Here is a 20,836-nt window from a genome sequence, read left to right as displayed (position 1 = left end):
GTCCTGAGAAGACTCGGCGAAGCAGCGAGCGTTGCTGCCATGTGCTAGCAGTGCTGGCACAGCTCCCTGCTGCCTGCCATCCTTCCAGGGGGCTCATGCTCCCCCCACCACCTCTAGTTGAATTTCCCCAGAAATAACCCCTTTGGTTTACATGTGCAATATTTATACCAGGATGGTTACGTATCCCATATCCATACGAAGCGACAGGATACATCCAGTCTGTCAGATAAGTACATCTTCCAGAAGGCTTATCTGTGTAGGAGTGCACATGTTTTCTGGTGGCACCAAATGACACTCATGAACAGACTGCAAGGACCTGGGCTGTCTTCACTCTCTCTGCTGTGTACTGTGCACATTCACATGGCTGACAGCAAAGGAACAAAAATAACCCCAGCACTGTAAGATATCTCCTCAGCAGTTCTGTGATCATTTTTCACTTTGTAGACACAGCCATCTCTCTTGGCTTGGCAGCTAGGGCCCTGCGGATCCTTTGCTTGCTCTGTATGTCTCAGCAGCCAAAACCAGACAACCAAGTATCCAGGGCAGAGAGCTCAAAAAAAAGTTGTAGGGACTGAGGGGTCCTTATCAACAACTGGCTTACCCCAGCAGCACACTGCAGGAAAAGAGCACACCACTCATCCCTGAGAAATGTTAAATTCACCCGTGCTCCTTCAGGGCTGTGTCCATGTGGATGTACAGATGCCTCCCTTCCTTTTGAACAAGTTTTAAGGTTGGCTGGGTCCACAGCTAACCCCAGATAGAAGAAAGCGAACTTAACTGGGGATGGTGTTACCAAAACTTTATTAGGCAGGAGATCAAACTGCCCTTTTCTTAAGAAAAGCACTGAAGTCTTTAACAACAGCAAGCAGGAACATCCTTACTTTTGTGTCCTTTGCAATGTAGCATTTCCTACTAAATCCAAATGAGACCAAATGAATGCTATTAGTCTGACCAGTGCACACGGCTTCTGGAGGTGCCTCACTGCACAGCCCAGCCTGCCCTAGCAGGAGGCACTCAGCAGCGTCCCAGCAGAGGGAACGTGTAACTGTGGGCAGTACAAAGAAGAATTCAGTATGGGAATAACTACAGTATCAAATGAGAACAGGCAGCCGTGAGCCATGAATGGGGTATTCATTGGAATACACTCCTTTCTTACTTCATGCATTACTCACAAGCGGACTTAGATTTATAGAAAAATTTCCTCATTATTTGAACTGGTTTGTGAGATTTCAGATGTCTGATTAATCCTCGAGTATTCAGAGATTATCCCTACTTCAGGCTTCCAAGTGGCTACACATGCTGTAGTTGCTCAGGTTTGGAGCAGAAAATGTTGTAATCTACCAATGTAAAGGAATATAGGCTGCTTTCACAAAATCTCCTAAGTGTATTCACTATGGCAGTGACTGAGTCCAAGGAATATGAAGCAGTGCTCATTCCCACTGTCAGCCCAAAGACTCTTCATTCCAGCAGCTCCAGTAGCAGTCTCTGGGGATGCCAAGAGCTTGGTGTTTTGGGGAAGTGTGTGCTAGACTGGCCAAAACGGACAAGCAGCCAGCCTGGCATTGACCAATAACTGCTCTGTACTGCTTCAGTTTGTGTTCCAGATACTTGGAAATAAAGCAATTACTGTCCCAGGGCCTCTGTCTAGGAATCACCTTTGGCTTTCATTTTGAAGGAGCAAAATAAGGGGTTTTAACGATTTCTGAAACTGACTCAGCTGTGATCAGTGGACATTTCCTTCTTCTCTCTATCCTTTTATTCCTATTCTTCCATTCCTTCCCTCTTCATCTTTTTTTTTTTTTTCCTCTTAATTAAGCATGCCACTTATATGTGTAAGTCCTCATTTGGTCATCTCAACTTTAAATGTGAAATTAAATTTTATTTTTGTTCAGTGAAGAAAGTAGGAACAAATACATCATGATTCTGCTTCTGATTCCTTTCACAGGCAAGGAACAGAGCTCTCAGGGCAGAAGCAAAGTTCCTCAAACCTCAGCTTTAACACTGCCTCACATTCACACGCCCAAAGCAAGGAATGCCTGAAGAGGAGGCTCACATTGGAAAAGAGGCTCTATAAGCCTGCAGAAAGAAGAGATGGCTGTAGAAAGGATGGGAAAAAAAAATGTACGATTTACAGAACTCAAATTGTGTGGGGAAAACACAGAGGCTCGTGTGGGTCTAATGTGTCTGTATTTACAACTCACAGGGACAACAAAAGCAGAAGGTATTTGCACGGTCTGCTGCTCTGGCTGGGGACTGGAGCAGCACCATGAATCCCACTAGAGGGCTCACATGCTATTTACAGGGCATTTTTATTCCTAAAGACATCACTGATGGCCTCTTTGTTTTGCTTTGAGAAAATTATAATGGCATAAAAATGTTCTGAGATCCCTTAACACCATTTTAATGTTCTGAAGCAGGAGAACGCTTTCAAAGCGGTTTCAAAGCACTGACTACAGCATTTTAGCTAGGCAAAATTCATAACATCAGTTGGAATTACACAGGGGAGTTCATCTGCATCTACGCAGGCATCCAGAACATGTGAATATTATTTCTTATGGGCAGATCATACAAAATTTGTAACATCAAATGCAGATATGCAGTGGCTGAATTTGTAACATCTGTTGTTTGGTTCACTCTTTGCTTTTGGAATTGCTGTAAATGATACGGAAAAATCTGTTACTAACATTGACTGTAAATTGGGTTAAACTTTACTCAGCCTTTTCCTTTATTCTTCTGAATTTAAAATGTGAAAGATTCTCATCCTTTTAAAAAATGTATATAAAAATGCTTTTATATTAAAAAGGCAACCAAAGGCCCTAACAGCGACCCAGGTGTGGTATATTTGGAGCTGTAAATGCACATCATAGAAGACAGAGCTTTCCTCTGGTGGGCTATAAACTAAATAAACAGAAGAGACAAATCCAGCAGAGAGTAAAGAACAAAGCCACACTTCCAGTCCCTGAAACAATGCAAAGAGAAATGAATGGCTTACACAACACCTTTTTGTAAACTGAAGGAAATCTGGACCTCTATTTCTTCTGCATAGCAGCTCAGTGCTAGCAATACATGTTTGGACACAAACCACTGCCAAACACAACCCCAGTGCTGGGCTTTGGGCTGAGCAAGGAACCATCCAAGAAGGCAAAGGCAGACTGATGGTGTGAGCTGCATCCAGGCATGCTAATACTCCAAACTCACTGTATTTCTACCTATGAATCTTGCAATAATGCAAAATTCCCATCATCTCATCTCAGGCACAGATTCCTGCAACCGCCTGAACATCTCATACACACAATGGGATGCAGCTATCTGGGAAATTCTTCCTACACCTGATGTGGAGTACAGACCTGGGCAGGGCTGCCATGTTGTTTAGCACTGGAAGGGATGGCTCTGCACAACGCACTGGGAGAGATTCTTTGAAGAGCCCTTCTCCCACCCTGCTAGAAACCAAAGCAGCCCATCACACCATATCTCACAGCTATCAGACCTGCTTCTGGGCACTGAGGTAAAGAAGAAAAGCTGGACGCTGCACCTTACAGTCACCCAGCTCTCTCCACTGTCAGGTTTCCTACAGCTCTATCACTCCCTAGAGTACACAAACCATTCTCTCAACAAGGAGAAAATGCTTGTGCTTCAAGTACAGGTGAAACACAACAAAGGCTACTCTCACTAATGAGGCAGCTGGAACTCGGTAAGAGACTGTATTTGAAAAACAAGGGAGAGAAAGACAGGGAGAAAGAGAGGGAGGGAGGGGGAAGAGGCTTTGTTATTCAGCCCACTGTTTGAGTTAATCGGTAGTGAGATCAGTATTTGCTGCTCAGATGGTGTGTCAGTTTTGCCAGGCAGCTGATGGGGCAGAGGAACAAGTGACAGGCGCAGCCTGACCTGAAACAATGAACTGCGATGGACATGAGAGGAAAGGACAAATTTTTAGTCGTGAATAGTGAGAGAGGATGGATACATCAGATGAATGCTCTCGTTTCTTGGATTGGTTGGAGCTCCTGTGCTAACAAGTTATTTCAGTGCTGACTTCTGACATGCAAAACAGTCCTTTCTTTTTTTTCTAACAGATTGGGAAGTTGTTACCCCCTTCTTAGAGTGACTGAGGACACTGAGTTTCTGCCTAAAAATCTTGTAGGTTCAAGTAAACCCATAAAAAAGGATTTCCTTTTTGCCCAGAATAAACACATTTCTGGAGAGCCTTTCTCTAGGGGTATCAGAGCACTTACAGTTGCTAATGAATCAGTCTGTCAAAGCACTATTATTTCCCTTTTTTTCTGAACAGAAGAGGAAATTGCAGCACAAAGACCACTATGAAAGGCCAGCCCAATAGGTTTGACTGATTCTATGATTCTCTAACTGCTAAGTACATGCAATACACATACAAGAAAAATGTTACATAGACTTCTGGATATATATAAATACACCAACATGCAAATCTATGCAGAGCAGGCTTTTGCAAGATCTAAAAAGCAGAAATATTCACTGCCTCTGCTAGCTCAGCAAATTTGACAGGACTTCTTCCTTGTTAGGCCCTCCAAAATCTGTTAGAGCGAGACAGCAGCAGAATAAAGGGAGGAAACCCTCTGTGAGAGTTGGTCTGCTACTGTTGATGTGGGCAACTGATGCAGTCCTACAAAGGGTTTCCTCATATGATTGTGCTGCCTGTGCCGTATGTGAGACTGATTCTGCCACCTCTGTTCTCATGACTAGTGTAGCTCTGAGCAGGATGGAGAGGGCAAGATCCATCCTAATTCCTGTGCACTCTAGGGATGGATTTTTTCAGGGAAAAGGGAAAAAAAAAAGCCCATTTTCCTATATTTCAGCTTGTAATCTGAGCAAAAATCTCAGTAGTTCTTCCAAGATCCAGATGTGACACCAAGGTACAACTGGGGCAGCATCAGATTCGATCTACAAATGATTGCCATCAAACATACAGACCTTTATCTCATAGTAAAATCAGCATCTGTATACTGATGAGGAAAAACAACATACTGGTGTTTGAACTTTTTAACACCATCATCTCACTATAGAAGTCTGAAACTGTGAGGCTGCTTTCTGTTTCAAGCTATACTTTGCTAGGTTCTCAGAAACCAGGAAAGTAGGCTGTTAAAGAAGAAAAGCCCTCTTGTTTAACTATATTAACATAATATAAATGTTACAGATCTTTGTGACTTTGCAATTAAAATTTAGTAAGAAATGAATGTGCTCTAAAATCTAATTCTAAAAATGAATTAGTTTTAAAACGTGTACATTTAAAACTGAAATAACTTACAATTTTTAGTCTTCATGACTTTCTCCACAAGGGTGCCATTTTTTTCCTAATGTTTTTACTTCTATAAATGTTCTTTAAAGAAACAGTCTGAGCTGATAAGAAAATGTTTCCTTTGCTGAATGGGGAAATGATCCATCTTCCCCAGCTCTAACTACCAGTGGGATGGGGCAGGCTTCCCATTTCTATGGCTAAATATATACCATAATCCATGTATTACTGATGGTTAACTTCTCTGTTCAGACCAAATCCTAAGCTCTCATTTTCACAAGTGGTCACATATACACATGCAGAATATAGGCATGTATGACTTTTGTTCTGTTACGCCTATTAGACTGCGATGAAATACATCAGTCTCTTCTTCTTGTCTTCATCAAATAGCTTTCCAATTTCCTGCTGTTCCTTCTGCCCCACCAAAGCACAAATCTAGTTGCAGATGCAATGAGAACTCCCTCCAATGAAGCTCAGTCCATTAGTGCAGCTTTCACTAGCTTCACTACTAGCATAAACTCTGTCTTCGGAAGCCCATTGAACCATGGCATATTTGTGAGATGCTGAACTAAGTGATGAAATGTGTAAATCAAAACAGTGTTTGTAGGATGAACTCTGGCCTGGCAGTCTCACATCCCAGTCTGTACAACGTTCAGAAAGACTGGTAGAGTTGTGTGCTAAGGATCTGCAAGCCGTGAGTGATAAGAAACTGGTTCCAGGGGTAGTGGGGTATGGCTACATGGATGTTGAGTTTGTTGAACTGCAGAGCACAAATGGACAATACGTACTTTACTTTTATTTAAGATTCAGCAGAGGAGGAAAGGGTCTTTCCTTACCTTGATCCATTCATGTGGTCATATTCTCTTTTAACATTGACCCGGACCGGCTGATTAATCCACTCCTGCTGAGGAGGCAAAGGGTTGATTTTGTGTGGTTGGCCATAGTCAGGGTTCCCTGAGGCTGTCATGTCTGCCTTGGGGAGGTGAGTGGCAGCGCCGTATGTGGAGTCAAAGAGGGACTGGTCGTCGCTCACCACCGACAGGGCCTCCTGAGGAGAGAAAAAACAAGTGCTCAGGGTTGTGACTAAACCAGTAACCCCACTCTCATTCTCTCTTTGAGCTGGTGAGCACCTGTGAGGGCCCCCCAGCTGCCCAGCTCTGTCTGAAATTGCCACCTGTCAGGATTGCAGATTGAATCAGATACTTTGGGGTCCATCAACCCGTATGCAAAACCAGTGGGTTCCTTTGCTAGCTGCTGGGTGGGGCAAGAATTAAGGTTATCTGACTTCTGCAAACAGCAAAGGTGGCAGCTGGCTGCTACACCATGCTCAGGGGTCACTGAAAACAGACTCTGAGAAGCAGCTTCACCTGTGTTTTATGTGGTTACCTGCCCTCCTGTCTGCACTTGCTGGTCTAAAACCATAAAAATAGATATGTAGTACATAAAATATCTGGAGTGTCTTTTGGAGGTGCATATTATTTCTGAGCATCTTCTTCCAAGGCCTTTTGTGTTGTGTCTATATTTTGAGGCTGCCCATGAAGCAGAAGCAGTCAGTGCAGGTCAGAGTTATGGGTGTTAGTGGTGGGATAAAAAATGCAATACTTTACTCTTTTTGTTTATTTTGTGGGAAATGTAGGACTGGTGAGTTACCAAATTTGCATTTCTAGAAATGCTTAAAAACAGGAAATTGTTATCCTTTTTTTTTTTCCCTGCTAAAACTCAAAATGTTGACAAAAAGTTTTGACTATCAATTTCCTTGTGTTGATGCGCTTGGTTTTCTAAATGAAGCATGCCAGGCTCATAAAGGCTTTGGCACAGTCCTTCCTTATTCCAAGTGCATCTGACAGGGTCTGCATGTTCTTGAATGGAGCTCAGCTAACCACACAGAGCACAGCTGCCATTATGGCTGGCAAGCCAGAAACTGAAGGAGGAACCTCCCAGACTAAAAGTACACATTACTTCATTGTGAGTTAATGGAGCAGACCTCCAAAATAAAGGCAGCAATGGAGTCGCCTCCTCTGTGGACTGAGCACTGAGAAGACCTGTAATATATGTGAAGCAGTGGGTTACTGTGAGCTTGCAGATGCTGCCTTTGCTTTCAAAGCTGATCTGTTGCTAAACCTCCGGTGCTCCAAATTCACAGGACGCGATCCAAATGATGAGCTTTTAAAAATAATAAATTCTTGTTCTCTGCCTTCTTCCCCACAACAGTCATTTCTGAGGTTAGTTTTGCAAACTTTTTCCACAACTAAGGAGGGAAACAGAAATTCTGAAAACTTAGAAACATACAGTTGCTGAAATCCTCCGATCACACGAGAATCAAAGTGAAAATCAGATATTAATGGGCTTGTGATCTCATCACAAAAAATGTCAATAGTTGTAGTCAACTGGCTAAACATTAGAATCCCTCTCGGCTTGAAATTAACCCATTTAGAACGAGTCATGTCAGTGCTCTGCATCTACAGATATCAGCACTTTTCTATCACAGACCTCAGATCATGTAACAAAACCACTCCTGAGTAGCCTTGAGTTTCTCTGGGCCTGACTAAGCCTGAATTCAGGACAGCCCTCATATGTGTGTAAGTCCTGTTGAAGTCTCGGTTTTGGCTACAAGCATTTTGCAAGCAACCTCTCACACTGAGCAGCTGCAACACGACAGCCCTTAAACACCAGTGAGAGCTTTTGCCCCACGCTGCCTAATGTTGCATGTTGCATGTTCCTGCATGATCCCAGCCTTCTGTCCTTAAAGAGATGGAGAATTTCTCCAGGATACAAACTTTGCCTGTGTAGAATGGTATAAGGACACATTGCTGCCTGGTAATAGCTCTCTGGTTTACTGTCAAGGTATCAGGCAACAGTTCCAAAATGACCCATCTTCCATAGGCCTCTGTTTAGAAGATGTGGAGCTCCCAGCATGATGAGGTGGTAGGCGGGCAACAGATATGTGGGGTGCTGGACTGACTTCTGCCTTCCTAGTCTGTGCTGTGCATCCTGGGTGAGGGCTGAGCCTCGTAGTGAGAGGTAAGGAAACCATCTGTACCACTGTGAATTCACGGGGTGCTCTTAAGCTGTTCTCTTTTGGAGATTTCCAGTTTAAAAACATACACAAATCTATCTTTGAGGGAAGAAATATCTGGCAAAATGTTATTTCTACCTAAAGCCATTTTTCTTCTGAAGAGAGATTCTGCTGGAAAAAAAAATATCAGAAAAGAAAAGAAAACATCAAGAAGCAAAGAACAGCCCCAGACAAAGATCAGTTATTAAGCCAGCATCTTTACAATACACAGAGCTAACAAAAGGCAAGTACACAGTTGTCTGGTATCAGATGGAAAGTCTGTCTCCTCAGATAAGGACCTTCCCTGACAGACAAGTGGCCGGGCCCTGCCTGCACAGCGCCTGGCGTGAGCACAGCAGTGACAGCCAGCAGGCAGGCAGCAGCTCTGTGTTTTGCTGCTTGAGTGTATGCAGTCTGCAAAATGCACAGACTTTAAGACTTCACACAGAGGAAAAGAAATTCAAATGTGATGACTGCCATTGTGGCAGTGAACCAGGGACCATTTGAGCTAAAGCCTTGAGTTAGTTACAGCAACAAACACTACAGACTCATGGCTCTGAGGGAACCGATGACACACACAGCTTCTGCAGATGAGAGATAGTGGCTTGTAACACCTGCTCACAGTCAGGTCGTGCAAGCAAATAGCAAACAAGTATTGCTGATTGCACGCGAGGAAGTCGAGTGGCATGCTGCCAGCTCTGCTGCAAACAGCTTTTCTGTGATCTGGACATTACAACCTGGGAGAAAAGCAAAGGGGTGGTAGGCAGCAGGTAGCCTTTAACTTGTGGGATCAGAGCACAGGCCATTCAGCTGACACCCTAAAAGGAGGACTAAGTGGGACTCATTTTCCTGGAAGAAGACAAGGCTCAACTGACCCTGCCAGGATGGGGAAAGCACACAACCTGCCTTGCATTTCACTATCAGAGGCTCTACTTGGCTAGATTCCGTTTTGAAGGACCTAATCTGATCAGGAAGTGTTTGACTTCAGCTCTTGCTGAGGAAGGGATCAAGAGTTAAACTGCATACCAGAGGGCAAATGTCTGTCCCACTGGAATCTAGAGTTACTTAGCGTTTGGTGACGGGCAACTGGGAGAGCAAGGCGAGGTGTGAAAGGTGCTAACATAACCTAACCAGACAGGGCACTGCTCACAGAGCTCCTCCCACGCTGTCGCCTTCTGGGCTGTGTCCTTGAGCTGGCCAGACTGTGTCTGAGACAGGGTCTTGTGTGTATTACTCTGGCATATACGTTACATTATATTGCCTCTGGGAATAGACCGGCTTCAGTTTTTCCAGTTTTTAATCACATTCCTGGCATAAATGTGGCAAGCCCCGTCTAGGCTGCTTGCAGCATAGCCATAGGCAAGTTCAGCCCCTGCAGAGCACAGCCTCAGCCTCCGCAAGGCAGCCCACCACGATGGGCTCCCTTTGCTGTGAGCACTGAGACAACTTTATATAGAGCTAGCACACACTTGTGGATCTCCTAGACATGAAAATGTGAAATGGCTATTAGTAATAACAGCTTATAGTTGTGCAAGGATAAATCTGCACGTTTTTGTTTTCTTAGGCCAGCTACCTAGGGCCAGGTCCCACATGTTAAGTGCCTCAATACAGTGATTTGTGCTGCGATTTTGTTCCTGTGCTGCAGGAAAGGCAGCCTGCTCTGCTGGTCACACAGAGGCAATGCTTCAAGCAAGTTATCCTGAGGCTTTACTGCCATGTGCAAATGGCATTTGTGTGTTAGCAAAAGGTTTTACTTGGGTTAATGAGTGGGACTTCTGGGGCATTTATTCTGCATGAAAGGGATGTATTCTGTACGAACAACCCTCAGGCAAAATTCAGGGGCGTGCACACAGTGAGGATGTGCAATGTGAATTGTCACCACTCACCTCCTGGTTCTGCTTGCTGACCCCAGCACAGGCTTGATTGAGCTGATGAGTGCACTAACAGCAGATCTAGCCCCAGGATGTCCCCACGTTCTCTAACCGCCCAAGGTTTGCCTTGGACAAGGCCCTTAAAAGTTCAGGTTTTTAACCTTATCTAAAGTCTACTGCCAAGGATAGCTCATTAGAGGTTCCTGGTTCCCCACTCTGCGAGAAAGGTCAGGAAAACAAGAGCTGGTGAAGTGACACTTGTCAGTGTTTTCACCCCAGATATGATGCAGTGCCTACAGTAACAACTCTTTCCAGGTGTATTCAATGCATTTACATTGAATGTTGACTTTGAGCTCTTTACATTCACTTTTCTGGCCATAACCACATTTAAAAGGCATCGCTAAAGATCAAAGATTCATCCTCCTCCACAAAGTCTGGCTTAGAAGCAAATGCTGAGTACCTGACCCATCATGCTGTGCATGGAAAGAACTTCTACATCTAGAGGGGTGACTTTGTTACTTCTTTTTTTTTTTTTTCAGTAATATAGTTTCACCACCCTTAGTCCTGCAGGAAAATCACTCCTGTAATATTTTTGTAAAGTGAATGCTACCAACTCAGACCCACCATTTGCCAGAGCCCAGATGTGCAACGCAGAGCACCACAATATTAGGTACCAACAGCAAAAAGTCTTACATATGGCTTGAGGTTAGCACAGAGGTTCTGCTCCTTGAACAGAAATGACTTTGGCACTGCAGTTTTACAAGTCAGCACTTCTTTTGCCAACATCTCATACAAGCAGAAAGGAGATAACATCGGACTTACAAGAAAATGAGTCAAATATAAAACGCACAGAGGAACAGAGTCTGGGTTGATCTTGGGGCAGCACATTTGAATGGATTGAGCGCGGAATTAGGAGACAGGAAGGCAGAGTATTATTTTCATCTCTGCCATGTTCTTAGACATTAGCTTTAGCAAGGTATTCCCTCATCTGTCCCTTTTCCTCCCTGCATCCTCTGTTGCTCTGTTCTCCACATGCAGAACCCTGGTGGCTCTGAGCCTCGTCCAGGGCTGTTAGTTTTTGAATTCCACATCTTTCCAGTGTACTTTTTTGAGGTTTGCTCTTGCCATTCCACCTTCTTTGCAGCGTATTATGTGACTGGTGCAGGGACTCCTGTAACTCCCCCTGGAAAATTATAAGCGTAAGCATTTTACTGCTAACAACCACAATCCAATCTTGTGCCCTTCACAATCAATTTAAGGCCTGCCTCTATAGCAGAGGATTTGCAGACTGCAGCTATCGCCAGAGACCCAACATAATGCTGTAGTGCAAATAGAAGGCTGAGAGTTACCACTGCCTAACTTCCTTGCTCTAGACTTCTTCTATCTACTTGCAGGACGGCACAGTGACTGACTGCCTATCCTGCTCACAGTATTTTCCAGCTGAGCTGATAGTATTTGTGTTGTGGCAACCCAAATGCTGTCATCCATGCCTCAGAGCTGTCCCTGCCCTGAGGAAGGATGGGAGGAGATGCAGTTTTGCTTTCGCCCCTACAGCTCAGGACTGAGGATTAAGGGGAAGGCAGCATGCCTTTCTGTCTGTGTCAAAGTTTCTGTACATTTGAGGCTTTCTTTGTACGGAAAGGAGGGCCACAACATTGCATGTTGGCTTTCATTTATTTTGATGATATCTCACACTCCTCTAATTTTGTACTTACTCTGCACTGAAGAATTACTCAAAACTACAAAGCAAGTCAGTTACCCAGACAAACTGTGATGCAAGCTGTCCTCTGCAGCTCTGCCTGCCTTTCTTTCACTTTCCATCAGGAGCACCAGAATGGAACTTAGCTTGGCAGCCTTAGAGAGCAGCAGCATTTCTTCATAATTCAGCTAAATTAGGAACCACAACATAGTAACTTGTGCTAGGAGGAAACAAAGCAGGAATAAGATAGGCATACAGACTGAAATTAGAGGTCACACAAAACCAGCTAAAAATTAGGTAAGATGATTTTGCAAAACTTCTTATAAGGATATAAGTCTTTTTTTTTTTGTCTTAATTTTTACATCGACTATTTGAAATCACACATGAAGTGGATAAAATAAGGTTGCTAAAATGAATGTTTTATTATTTTGATCTCAAGATCACCAAAACCTGACTCAAAAAGGAAAAAATAAGCCATGCTCTATACTTTGCTTTTCAGAAGAGCGCTGGAGCGCTTGACTTCATGTGCATATTTGTAGGATCTGAACCAAAGGCTTTTTTCTCAGTCAAAGCTTTGCATCAATCAGCTGAGAGCCCATACTGATTTGTTTTCAATAGGCTGAATATCAGGTGGGAATAAGTGGGTCCCAAGCACACGTTCCCAACAAGTTCCTGCATTAGGGCTGATGATAGGAAGGCTTAGGAGCAGCCTTGGACATGTGGGCAGTCTCCAGGAGATGGTTCTGTGTGTGCTGAGCACAGGACCAGGAAAGGAAGTGAAAAGAAGAACCTGCTCAGATTGCTGCTGTGTCCTCTAAAGAGTAATATGGTGAAATAAGAAGCGAGAAGGCTGGACATGTCTGAGAGATTATCACATCTCCAGCCTACCGTCCTGCGGTGCTTCGCACCCTGCCTATATGATACACACTGGGAGTAGTGGGGGAGTGGATGAGGTGTCTGCCCATTAACAGACAAGAGACAAATCACAGCCTCTGGCTTCTGGTACCAGAAAGTTTGGGAGAATTCCTGCTCAGATCTGCCAACCAAAACACATGAGGTGATTTAGGGTGAGTACTAAACCTTGGGGGTAAACCTTCAAGCCTGTTAAAAGCGCTGGAAGCTTTGCCATTGGCATTGGTGAGACAGGTTTCATTTTTGGCAGTGAATTTTACTACAAAAGGATTTGCCTCCATGAACAAATCAGCATAACTCTGGAGTTAGCACTGTCTGCTGAGGTGGGAGGACTAAATCATCTCTGTGGATCTTTTCCAAGCCACATCATGTTCCCAGAAAACCAATCAGCCTTTCCCATGTATTAGCTCTGCCCTTGGCCAGCTTACTATGCTTAGATCACCACAGTTCTCTGCCCACTTCTTCTCCACTCCAGAGCTGACCATCCTCACTACGAATGACTCGAATGATTTGACACTGCATGGGTGACTGCTTCCCAGAGCTCAGTAGTCAAATCCACCTAGCTGTAGTTCATGTTACTTTGAATTTTTTCCCTTCCCTTGCAAAATAATTGACTTGCTCTGAGCAGATGCGTTTGTAAACAGAGACACATGGATATAACTGTGAACATACACACTTCAGTAAATATTATTGTAGCATTTTTATGGTCCTTTCTGCTGAAGACATATAGAGGGAAAATTGCAAGATGGTTTCAGAATCTGGCTTCCTGACAAGCCAAAACTGTATCTGGAAGAATTAAAGCAGTCCTCTGCTATGCAGAATTCTGTGCTGACCTCAGCTTTGTCCCAGAGCACCCACTGCCCTGCTGCTCTCCTTGACGCTGTGCCAGAGAATGGCCTTTAGTGGGCATTCTGTGATCAGGATTGCCACTAATACCATCACTGGTACTTTTACTCCTACCAGAAACTGAGACAATATAACAATTTTGGTTTTTTTGTTTTCCACATGGAAATTCTTATTGATATAAAGAAATCATCATCGAAAGGGAAACAGCAAAGTGCAAAATCTCTAAATACTAGGGGGACTTTGTCATGAGTGAGGGTGACATCTAAGTGTCTACTCTTTAACAGGCTGCCTTGGAAAAGGACATCTGGTGGACTCTAAAACATGAAGGAATAGGTGCAGACTGCACCACCTTAACATTTCAGGATGGTTCCCATTGCTAAGGTGCTGGAAACTGTAAGAAGGCTGTTCTCCCAGGAATGCAAGATCTGGGAGGTGGCAGTTTAGAGAGGCACAAGTATTTTGGGTTCCTCTGAGCACTGACTCACTGCTGCACCAAGGTCCATTCATTATTTTTTATTTCACTTTGATACCATTGTCCTGGCTACATTCACAAACACCGCAACCGTATCCTGTTTTGTTCTCTGACACCATTCCCTGCACAATTGCAGGAAGCCCATCAGGAAACATTCATCGGGTGCTGTTATGTTTCCATCCACAGAGAACAAAACATGCACTTTCAGCCCGAGATGACTTTATTTCAGACTAAGGAAAAACAACAGCATGAAAGAATCACAGTAGAGTCTCCAGGAGAGAACGCAGTATGTGCTTCTCCCCTGAAATAGAGGTAGGGATCTTGAGCACAGCTGAATGCCTTTTACCCAGGAAATGGTTGGTGATGGAAAGGTTCAGCCAAAAGGAAATAAAAAGCATAATCCATCACTGACATCTATAGTGCATACTGCAATGTCTGGACACTGTATCAGAGAAGCAAATATAAGTACAACACAGTCCTGAAGTCTTGAATCCTAAACCAGATGTAACTTGACATCACAAGCATAATGCTTGAGCCTACTTGCATTCCAGGTCTGAGTTATGTTTGGATTAAATCTGTGTTCAGGATCTCAGTGCTCACGATACTCAGAGTGTAAAGCCAGTGTTTCAGCCCAGAGCTGGTTACTTAGATTTGCTGCCAAGTGTGCATCACATGAAGTATGGAGAGAAGAGCAAACGGCCATTGAGGACTCACAGGAGCTGATTTATTCCCTACATCCAACCCACACCCTGCACAACTCCTTGCAAATGTCACTCAAAACAGAGCATACGCACAGACAGAGTGTTGTGAAACTGTTTTTTACCTCTTTCTCTCCAGAGTGGCATTTTCTGGGATGAACAAGCACCAAAGTTGAGATTTTCTAAAGAGCTGTACAAATTGCACTCATATTTGAGAGGAGTTGGGAGCTGAAGACTCTCAAAACTCTCTAGAACATTAGGCTTAAGTGTCACAGGACAAAACAACCAAAGGAGAAGCAGTTAGCAACAATACTAGATTTTCCACTTCCTTCACCCATTGCCCCTGGCTGCAAACACAGGTACCACCACTGCCCTGCCATATGCTTAATAAAGCTGTGCATTGATGCCTTGTGCAGAATACCCAGCCTCTGCTGGCTTCTCATCCAGTCCCCAACTGATCTTCTCCACTTGGCTGTGGAACTGAAGGCTGCCACCCTGCTGGGATGGCATGGATCTCTGTTTTTCTTGTGCACTGAGCCCAGCCCCTGTGGCTCCAGTGACGAGATTGTTTCTGCATACGCCTATAGGAAAAGCAGAGATTTTGTGAACAAGCCTACTTGTGGCATTCCAAGGAAAACAGCTCAGCAGGATTACACTGAGATATTTTCTTTGTCAATCTCAATCAAGATATTTGAACAGGAAAACTCAGTTTACTCCATTGGAAGTTCCCAGGGGCTTTTCATTTATTTACAAAGAAACACTGAAGTTCTAATCTTGGTGCAGGAGAAAGGTCCTGGAAGGAGTCACTCACGGCTGGCACTGTCACCTCTTGGACAACAATTCCATCCTAGCACCTGAGTCAAAACACAAAGCTAACATCACAATACAAAAAGGAATTGACAAGGTGATATTGTTCCTAGTGATACCAGTAGCCACTGAGAACAGACTGTTCTACCAGCACTCATGTTCCAAACAACTGCAACAGTAAAACAGCTTCTGATGCCTAACATGACAGTAAGATTACTGCTAAGGACAAACAACCTATTTCAGGAATGCGTGGATTAAATATATCCATCAAACTCCATCTCTGGTGTCCACCTACAAGAATCAGCTGGCAAATGCTGCCTCTTCCCTAAATAAACAGCAGAAGATGTGAGAGTAAAAATAAAAAAGGGCTTTGTTTACTACTGTATTGATGTTCACATGTCTCAGTTTCTGTAACTGTACAATGCACGACCATAGAAATTCTCAGATTTTGCAGAGTGTTACAATGTCAAGGGAAGAAACAGGTCAGAGAAGTGACAAGTGTTATCCTAAGGCTAGAACTGCTAGACAAAAGCAAAATCTATTCTCCTAGGAGGCCGAGCAGAGAAGTTACAAAAATCTCTTACCAGTAACCATTAACAGAAAGTCTGTTGATTTTATCAGCATGGTACTGAGATGGGCTCTGAGCCTTGCTTAGATAAATGAGGTCGTTAGCTCCTGCCACCTCCAGAAGTCTGCCCTCATAGCTAGTTTTCCACCCCTGTGAGAACAGATGGCTGCTTCTTCCCAGCTGTCCTCGGCCCCAGCAAAGCAGGCCAGGGAGGCAGAGGCCACAAATGAGTTCATGGCAGGGAGTTTCAAATGTTTTGCTGCAGTGAAAGCAGGCAAGAAGTGGAGTCCAGGCTCACAGTATGTTGGGGAGGAAAAGGGCTGGCAGCCAAGGCTGGCAGCAGTCAAATCCCAGCACTGAGACCAGTTCAGTCTCCAGCTTTAGGTAGGGTCACTTGGCGTCTCAGTGTTCTCCTCTGCAGGAGGTGCTGCTTGAAACAAGTACAGGTATATACACAAGAGCAGCTTTGGGGTTGGTTCTGATCAGGTTTCTGTCATCTCTAGGACCATCATGCACATTTCCACATGGTCCATGCAGAGTCAGCCCTGCTTTCCTGCAACTCATTCTGCAAAACTCCACTGGTAACAATTAACTTCACGTTTGGTTGGCTGGTTTGGTTTCTAACGACAGTCATTAGCTCTGGCTTCATAACTCTGCAACACTGAGCTGCCAGTAACCTCCTCCCATAGCAGTGTGAGTAACAGACAAAGGCAGCATCTCACTGGTACCATGCAAACAGACTTGAGGATGTTACTTCAACTTCATGGCATAGGAACCTGCATAAAGCAACCAAATACTCTGCTCAAAGTCATTTGATGGAGTGTAACTGAACCAAGAACAAAACCCAGGCCATCAAAACAAAATCTTCATACAGAGGAGAGGGTGGCCTCTATATGCAACCCTGCAATGTTTTCTGAGATGACTGCAGTTTGTTCTCCTCTTGCTGAAGTGTTTCTTACACTCTTACATGCTAACACAAATAAGAAGCAGGCCTCTCGGCACATCTCCATGTTCTCAGCAGAGTTGATATGGCTCGTCTTATCTCTACCAGGGCAAGTCCTCTGAGCTGTGTTGAAAAGCCTTTTATCAGATGCAATTTAAAGCAAGCTTTTTCTGAGATGTAGCTCTGCAGCTCTGGCAGGAAAGTGGGGCTTCTGACTAAATCTCCTCTGGTTTTGTTTAGCATTGGGGTGAGGGAATAGGACAAGGTCCTATTTGTGGGGCCGGCAAGACAGGGCTGCTCCCTGCACCTTCCCTGAAACAACGCTCTGCTCCCTCCATAAGAGGAAAACCCTGTCAAAATTGGCTTAACGATCTTCTAATATTTCCATGCAATTAAAGGCCACATCTGTCTCACAGACCCCGTCCTCCTTTGCTAATGTACAGACATGAACTAAACAGTCTGTCTTGTCGATTCGCAGGGTAACAAAGGAGCCTATTCATAACACAGGCACTTTGGCTATTTTGTGTGTGTGAAATGAAATAGAGTTTGCATTTGGAGAATAACCTGTGCTGGAGCTAGCAAGAGATTTCTGCTCTAATAAATCAATCAGCTTTACCGGCTAATAAAATAACCCCCCTCCTAATTCTGACTGTGCTAACCAGACAGCCACCCTACAGAGAGGCAACTAGGGTTTCTGCACGTTTGTGAAAGTGAGAAGCTATGCTAACTTGCTATTCAAACTCCTACAAGGATAGAAAAAAGAAGGTATCCACTGGGCTGGAATGCTTAAAGCAGCTGAAGAGAGCAGTTACCCTTGGCCCAAGAAATGTGGGTGCCTTCTCTGCAGGCTCAGCTACGTCAGCCTGTGGGTGCTCCTTTCCCTGCTGTCTCTTGCTGGCTCAGGGCCAGGCATGGTCCTGCTCTGGTATTTGTTCAGTTGTTTTTTTTTTTTTCCTCAGAAGTAAATGGATGCATTGCAGAAAAAAAAAGAAAAAAAAAAAACAAAAAAAAAACAACAAAACTTCAGACTCGTTTCTGATTTGTTACTGAAATTGAGGATTTAAAAAAGAAAACAAACCAAGGCACTCATTGGCATAGTCCCAAATCAATATCAACATTTTGTTTTGCCCTAAGAGTTTCAGGCAATATCTGCATGTGTATCCAGATGTAGAAGGGCAGTGCAAGGAATATTGCTGCTAGATTAGTGCTTTGATTGTAAATGCACTGGGGGAATGGGAGCACATTGGCACACTGGTCCATATTTGGTAAAGCTTTGCATCTCAGTTGTCTTGGAGCATTCACAATACCAACAAATATGCTAACAGTGTTCACACCTCAGCATACCTTCTTTCCTCAGCTCTCAACTGAGCAGGAAGTGTACACGAAGCACAAAAAAAGATGTTCTTGTGGTTTCAGTACTAGAGCGATACTTGGGAGGTGTGGGCTCATCTACTCTTTAGGTAGCATTCGGTCCTGTTTGTTCTGAGGCTTTCTGGATCTTTGGTGCTAACCTGTAACACAGTGATCGTATTTTGGTACCTCACCAGGATTTTGGGAAGGTAAGCATGGAAAGCTCTATCCTCTTAGATGTGAAAATAAGAATAGAGAGAAGGATATGTTCAGTGTTTAGACTGCAAGCAGTTTCACAAGCAGAAAAAGGCTGCCCTTACTCTTTTTCCATAATAAAGCCTCATGAAGCTCTGATGCTAAGGGCAGCAGCAAGTTCTCAGTGTCTTTGATCAAATCAGACCTAAGTTCCTTATCTGACAAAAATAAAATCAAGAAATTAAAAACAAATTCCAAACAAATTTGTGCAAATACACTAAAGCAATGCACTAATACAGTCTGCAGTCAGTGCACAGATACACCCTAAGGCTGCATCTCTCTGATAAACCACTTGGGCAATTTATTTATTCAACTCAAGTGAAAGTTCTCTGTGCAAAATGAGGGCAAATGTGGCTGTTAAGGCCATAGGGTGAGAGGGAGGCAAACCTACGATGTGTTAAAGGACTGTTTCATATCCTGAGAACCTCATAAAGGTTTTGAGAAGTTTTCCAACTCTGATTATGGACGAAAAGCTAAAAAGATTATCCAGAGAATTCCATCTTAGCTTAAATGAAACATTTGATTTCAGATATTCTGACTGTCTCATTGCAGTTTGAGCCTATTCAGTTTTCTTAAAATACTGGGTTGGTGTACATTTCTAAACGAAGAGTTGTTTTAAAATGAAGCCTGCACAAATTGAGAAAGTATCAAATAGGACTTCTAGCAGCTTAAATCTTTTCTTTTTTCAAAATGAGGAAACTGCCAAAAAGCAGCCTTTCCAGTGAATAGGTAAGGCTCTGATAAATTTGCATTTTTCTGATGAAAAGACGTTAGCTGAAAAAGATCAGAGCATATCTAGCATGGTCTTTCTTCTATACTTCCCTGATAAAAACACAGGGGTTTCCTATTACAGTTTTTGGAGGCAAAAACGGATTAAGCCTTCCTAGGCTTGATATCGTGCTAACAAAGCCAACAGAAGGTTTGTCTTTGGGCTGATGTATGTTTGAATCTTCCATGTAGGTGTTTGCATATTTGTGCACTTAAACATGAACGCATGAATGACTCCCACACAAATGCACAAAGTAGGTACTATCTTTCCTGGCAAAATGTCAGTATCTAAAATGTGATAGCCTATAGACCTGATGAGTTTTCTAAGATGTTAGACAGACTCATAAAGAAGCAGTTAGGTGCTTAGAAGTATTTTAAGACCATCCACGTAGGTCTGAACTCTAGCTGCTCTTGTTCGCTTGTATGAGTACATCAATAGTGTTAAGATTTGGCATTTTGATATTGTGACACCTAAAACAATTCCAAATTCCTGCCCTAGAGAGAAGTGGGGTGTCGAAGGGACACATACAAGCACCAACAAGAAGCTGCAGCCCGTTTTTGGGATGCCTGCCACAGACCAGGCTGCCTCGTCCAGAGGTCCTCTCCTTCCTTAGCTTCACACAATGGTACACCTCTATAAAGGACAGGTTTTACTTATTTGCAAGGCACCACATCCAAGGGAAGAAGCATGTCTTCATCATGGCAAGTCTAGCAGTCCCTTTCCTCACGAGCATCCTCCTTAAGGCAAGATTTTTAGTGGTCAGTAAGACGAAATTCCAGTGCTGCTTTGTCAGCGGCTTTGTCCCAGTTGGTTTCTGAGGATGGTGAAGCCAATTTCTCTCAATGGGGACAAAATAAATTCAAAACATTGTTTTAGTTAATGCTGATAGGATGAACAACAGCAAAGAAAAACAGCTCTGTACACACTGAACAACATGCAGTCACCAGCACATAAAAAACTGTAGTTATTATTGAGACGTTGTTATTATTGAGCAATACCTGGGCTGCACCAAGAGACAAAACACTGCACCTTACAGAGCTGCTACAATATAGGGGAAACAGTGAAAGGGAGCCTTTGGGTGAAGCATTTAATTAATTAGTGGATGCACAGTTCTGAATGAGAGTTAGGTGTGAACAATACGGAGAACACAGGAAGAAAGGACCACACATTCATGCAGTGACTGCAGTTCTCAGAAGAAATCTATAAAGTGGAGATGGGATTGCAATAACACTTGAAGTGATTCTGAGGGAAATTAGGGCTTCTCCTATGCCTTGGAGTTGTACACATCCAATTCATCCCCCAGCTCACTCCATTTGGTTGGGAATGAG

At 43.6% G+C, this 20,836-nt stretch overlaps 1 protein-coding gene across 4 annotated transcripts in view; it reads right to left on the bottom strand.

Moving 5' to 3' along the window:
• Positions 1-20,836, bottom strand: part of FLI1 (Fli-1 proto-oncogene, ETS transcription factor) — an 81,338-nt gene that overhangs the window by 28,579 nt on the left and 31,923 nt on the right. For all 4 annotated transcript variants that reach the window (XM_019622955.3, XM_019622954.3, XM_085209461.1 and 1 more), the window contains one exon: positions 6,100-6,311. In XM_019622955.3, the coding sequence (XP_019478500.1) occupies positions 6,100-6,311 (212 nt within the window). The remainder of the gene's footprint in view (positions 1-6,099; positions 6,312-20,836) is intronic.

Source organism: Meleagris gallopavo, chromosome 26 (assembly GCF_905368555.1).
Source record: "Meleagris gallopavo chromosome 26, MGAL_WU_HG_1.1, whole genome shotgun sequence".
Lineage (NCBI taxonomy): Eukaryota > Metazoa > Chordata > Aves > Galliformes > Phasianidae > Meleagris > Meleagris gallopavo.
The sequence above is the reverse complement of the archived record's forward strand: the minus strand, read 5'-3'. Positions and strand labels throughout refer to the sequence as shown.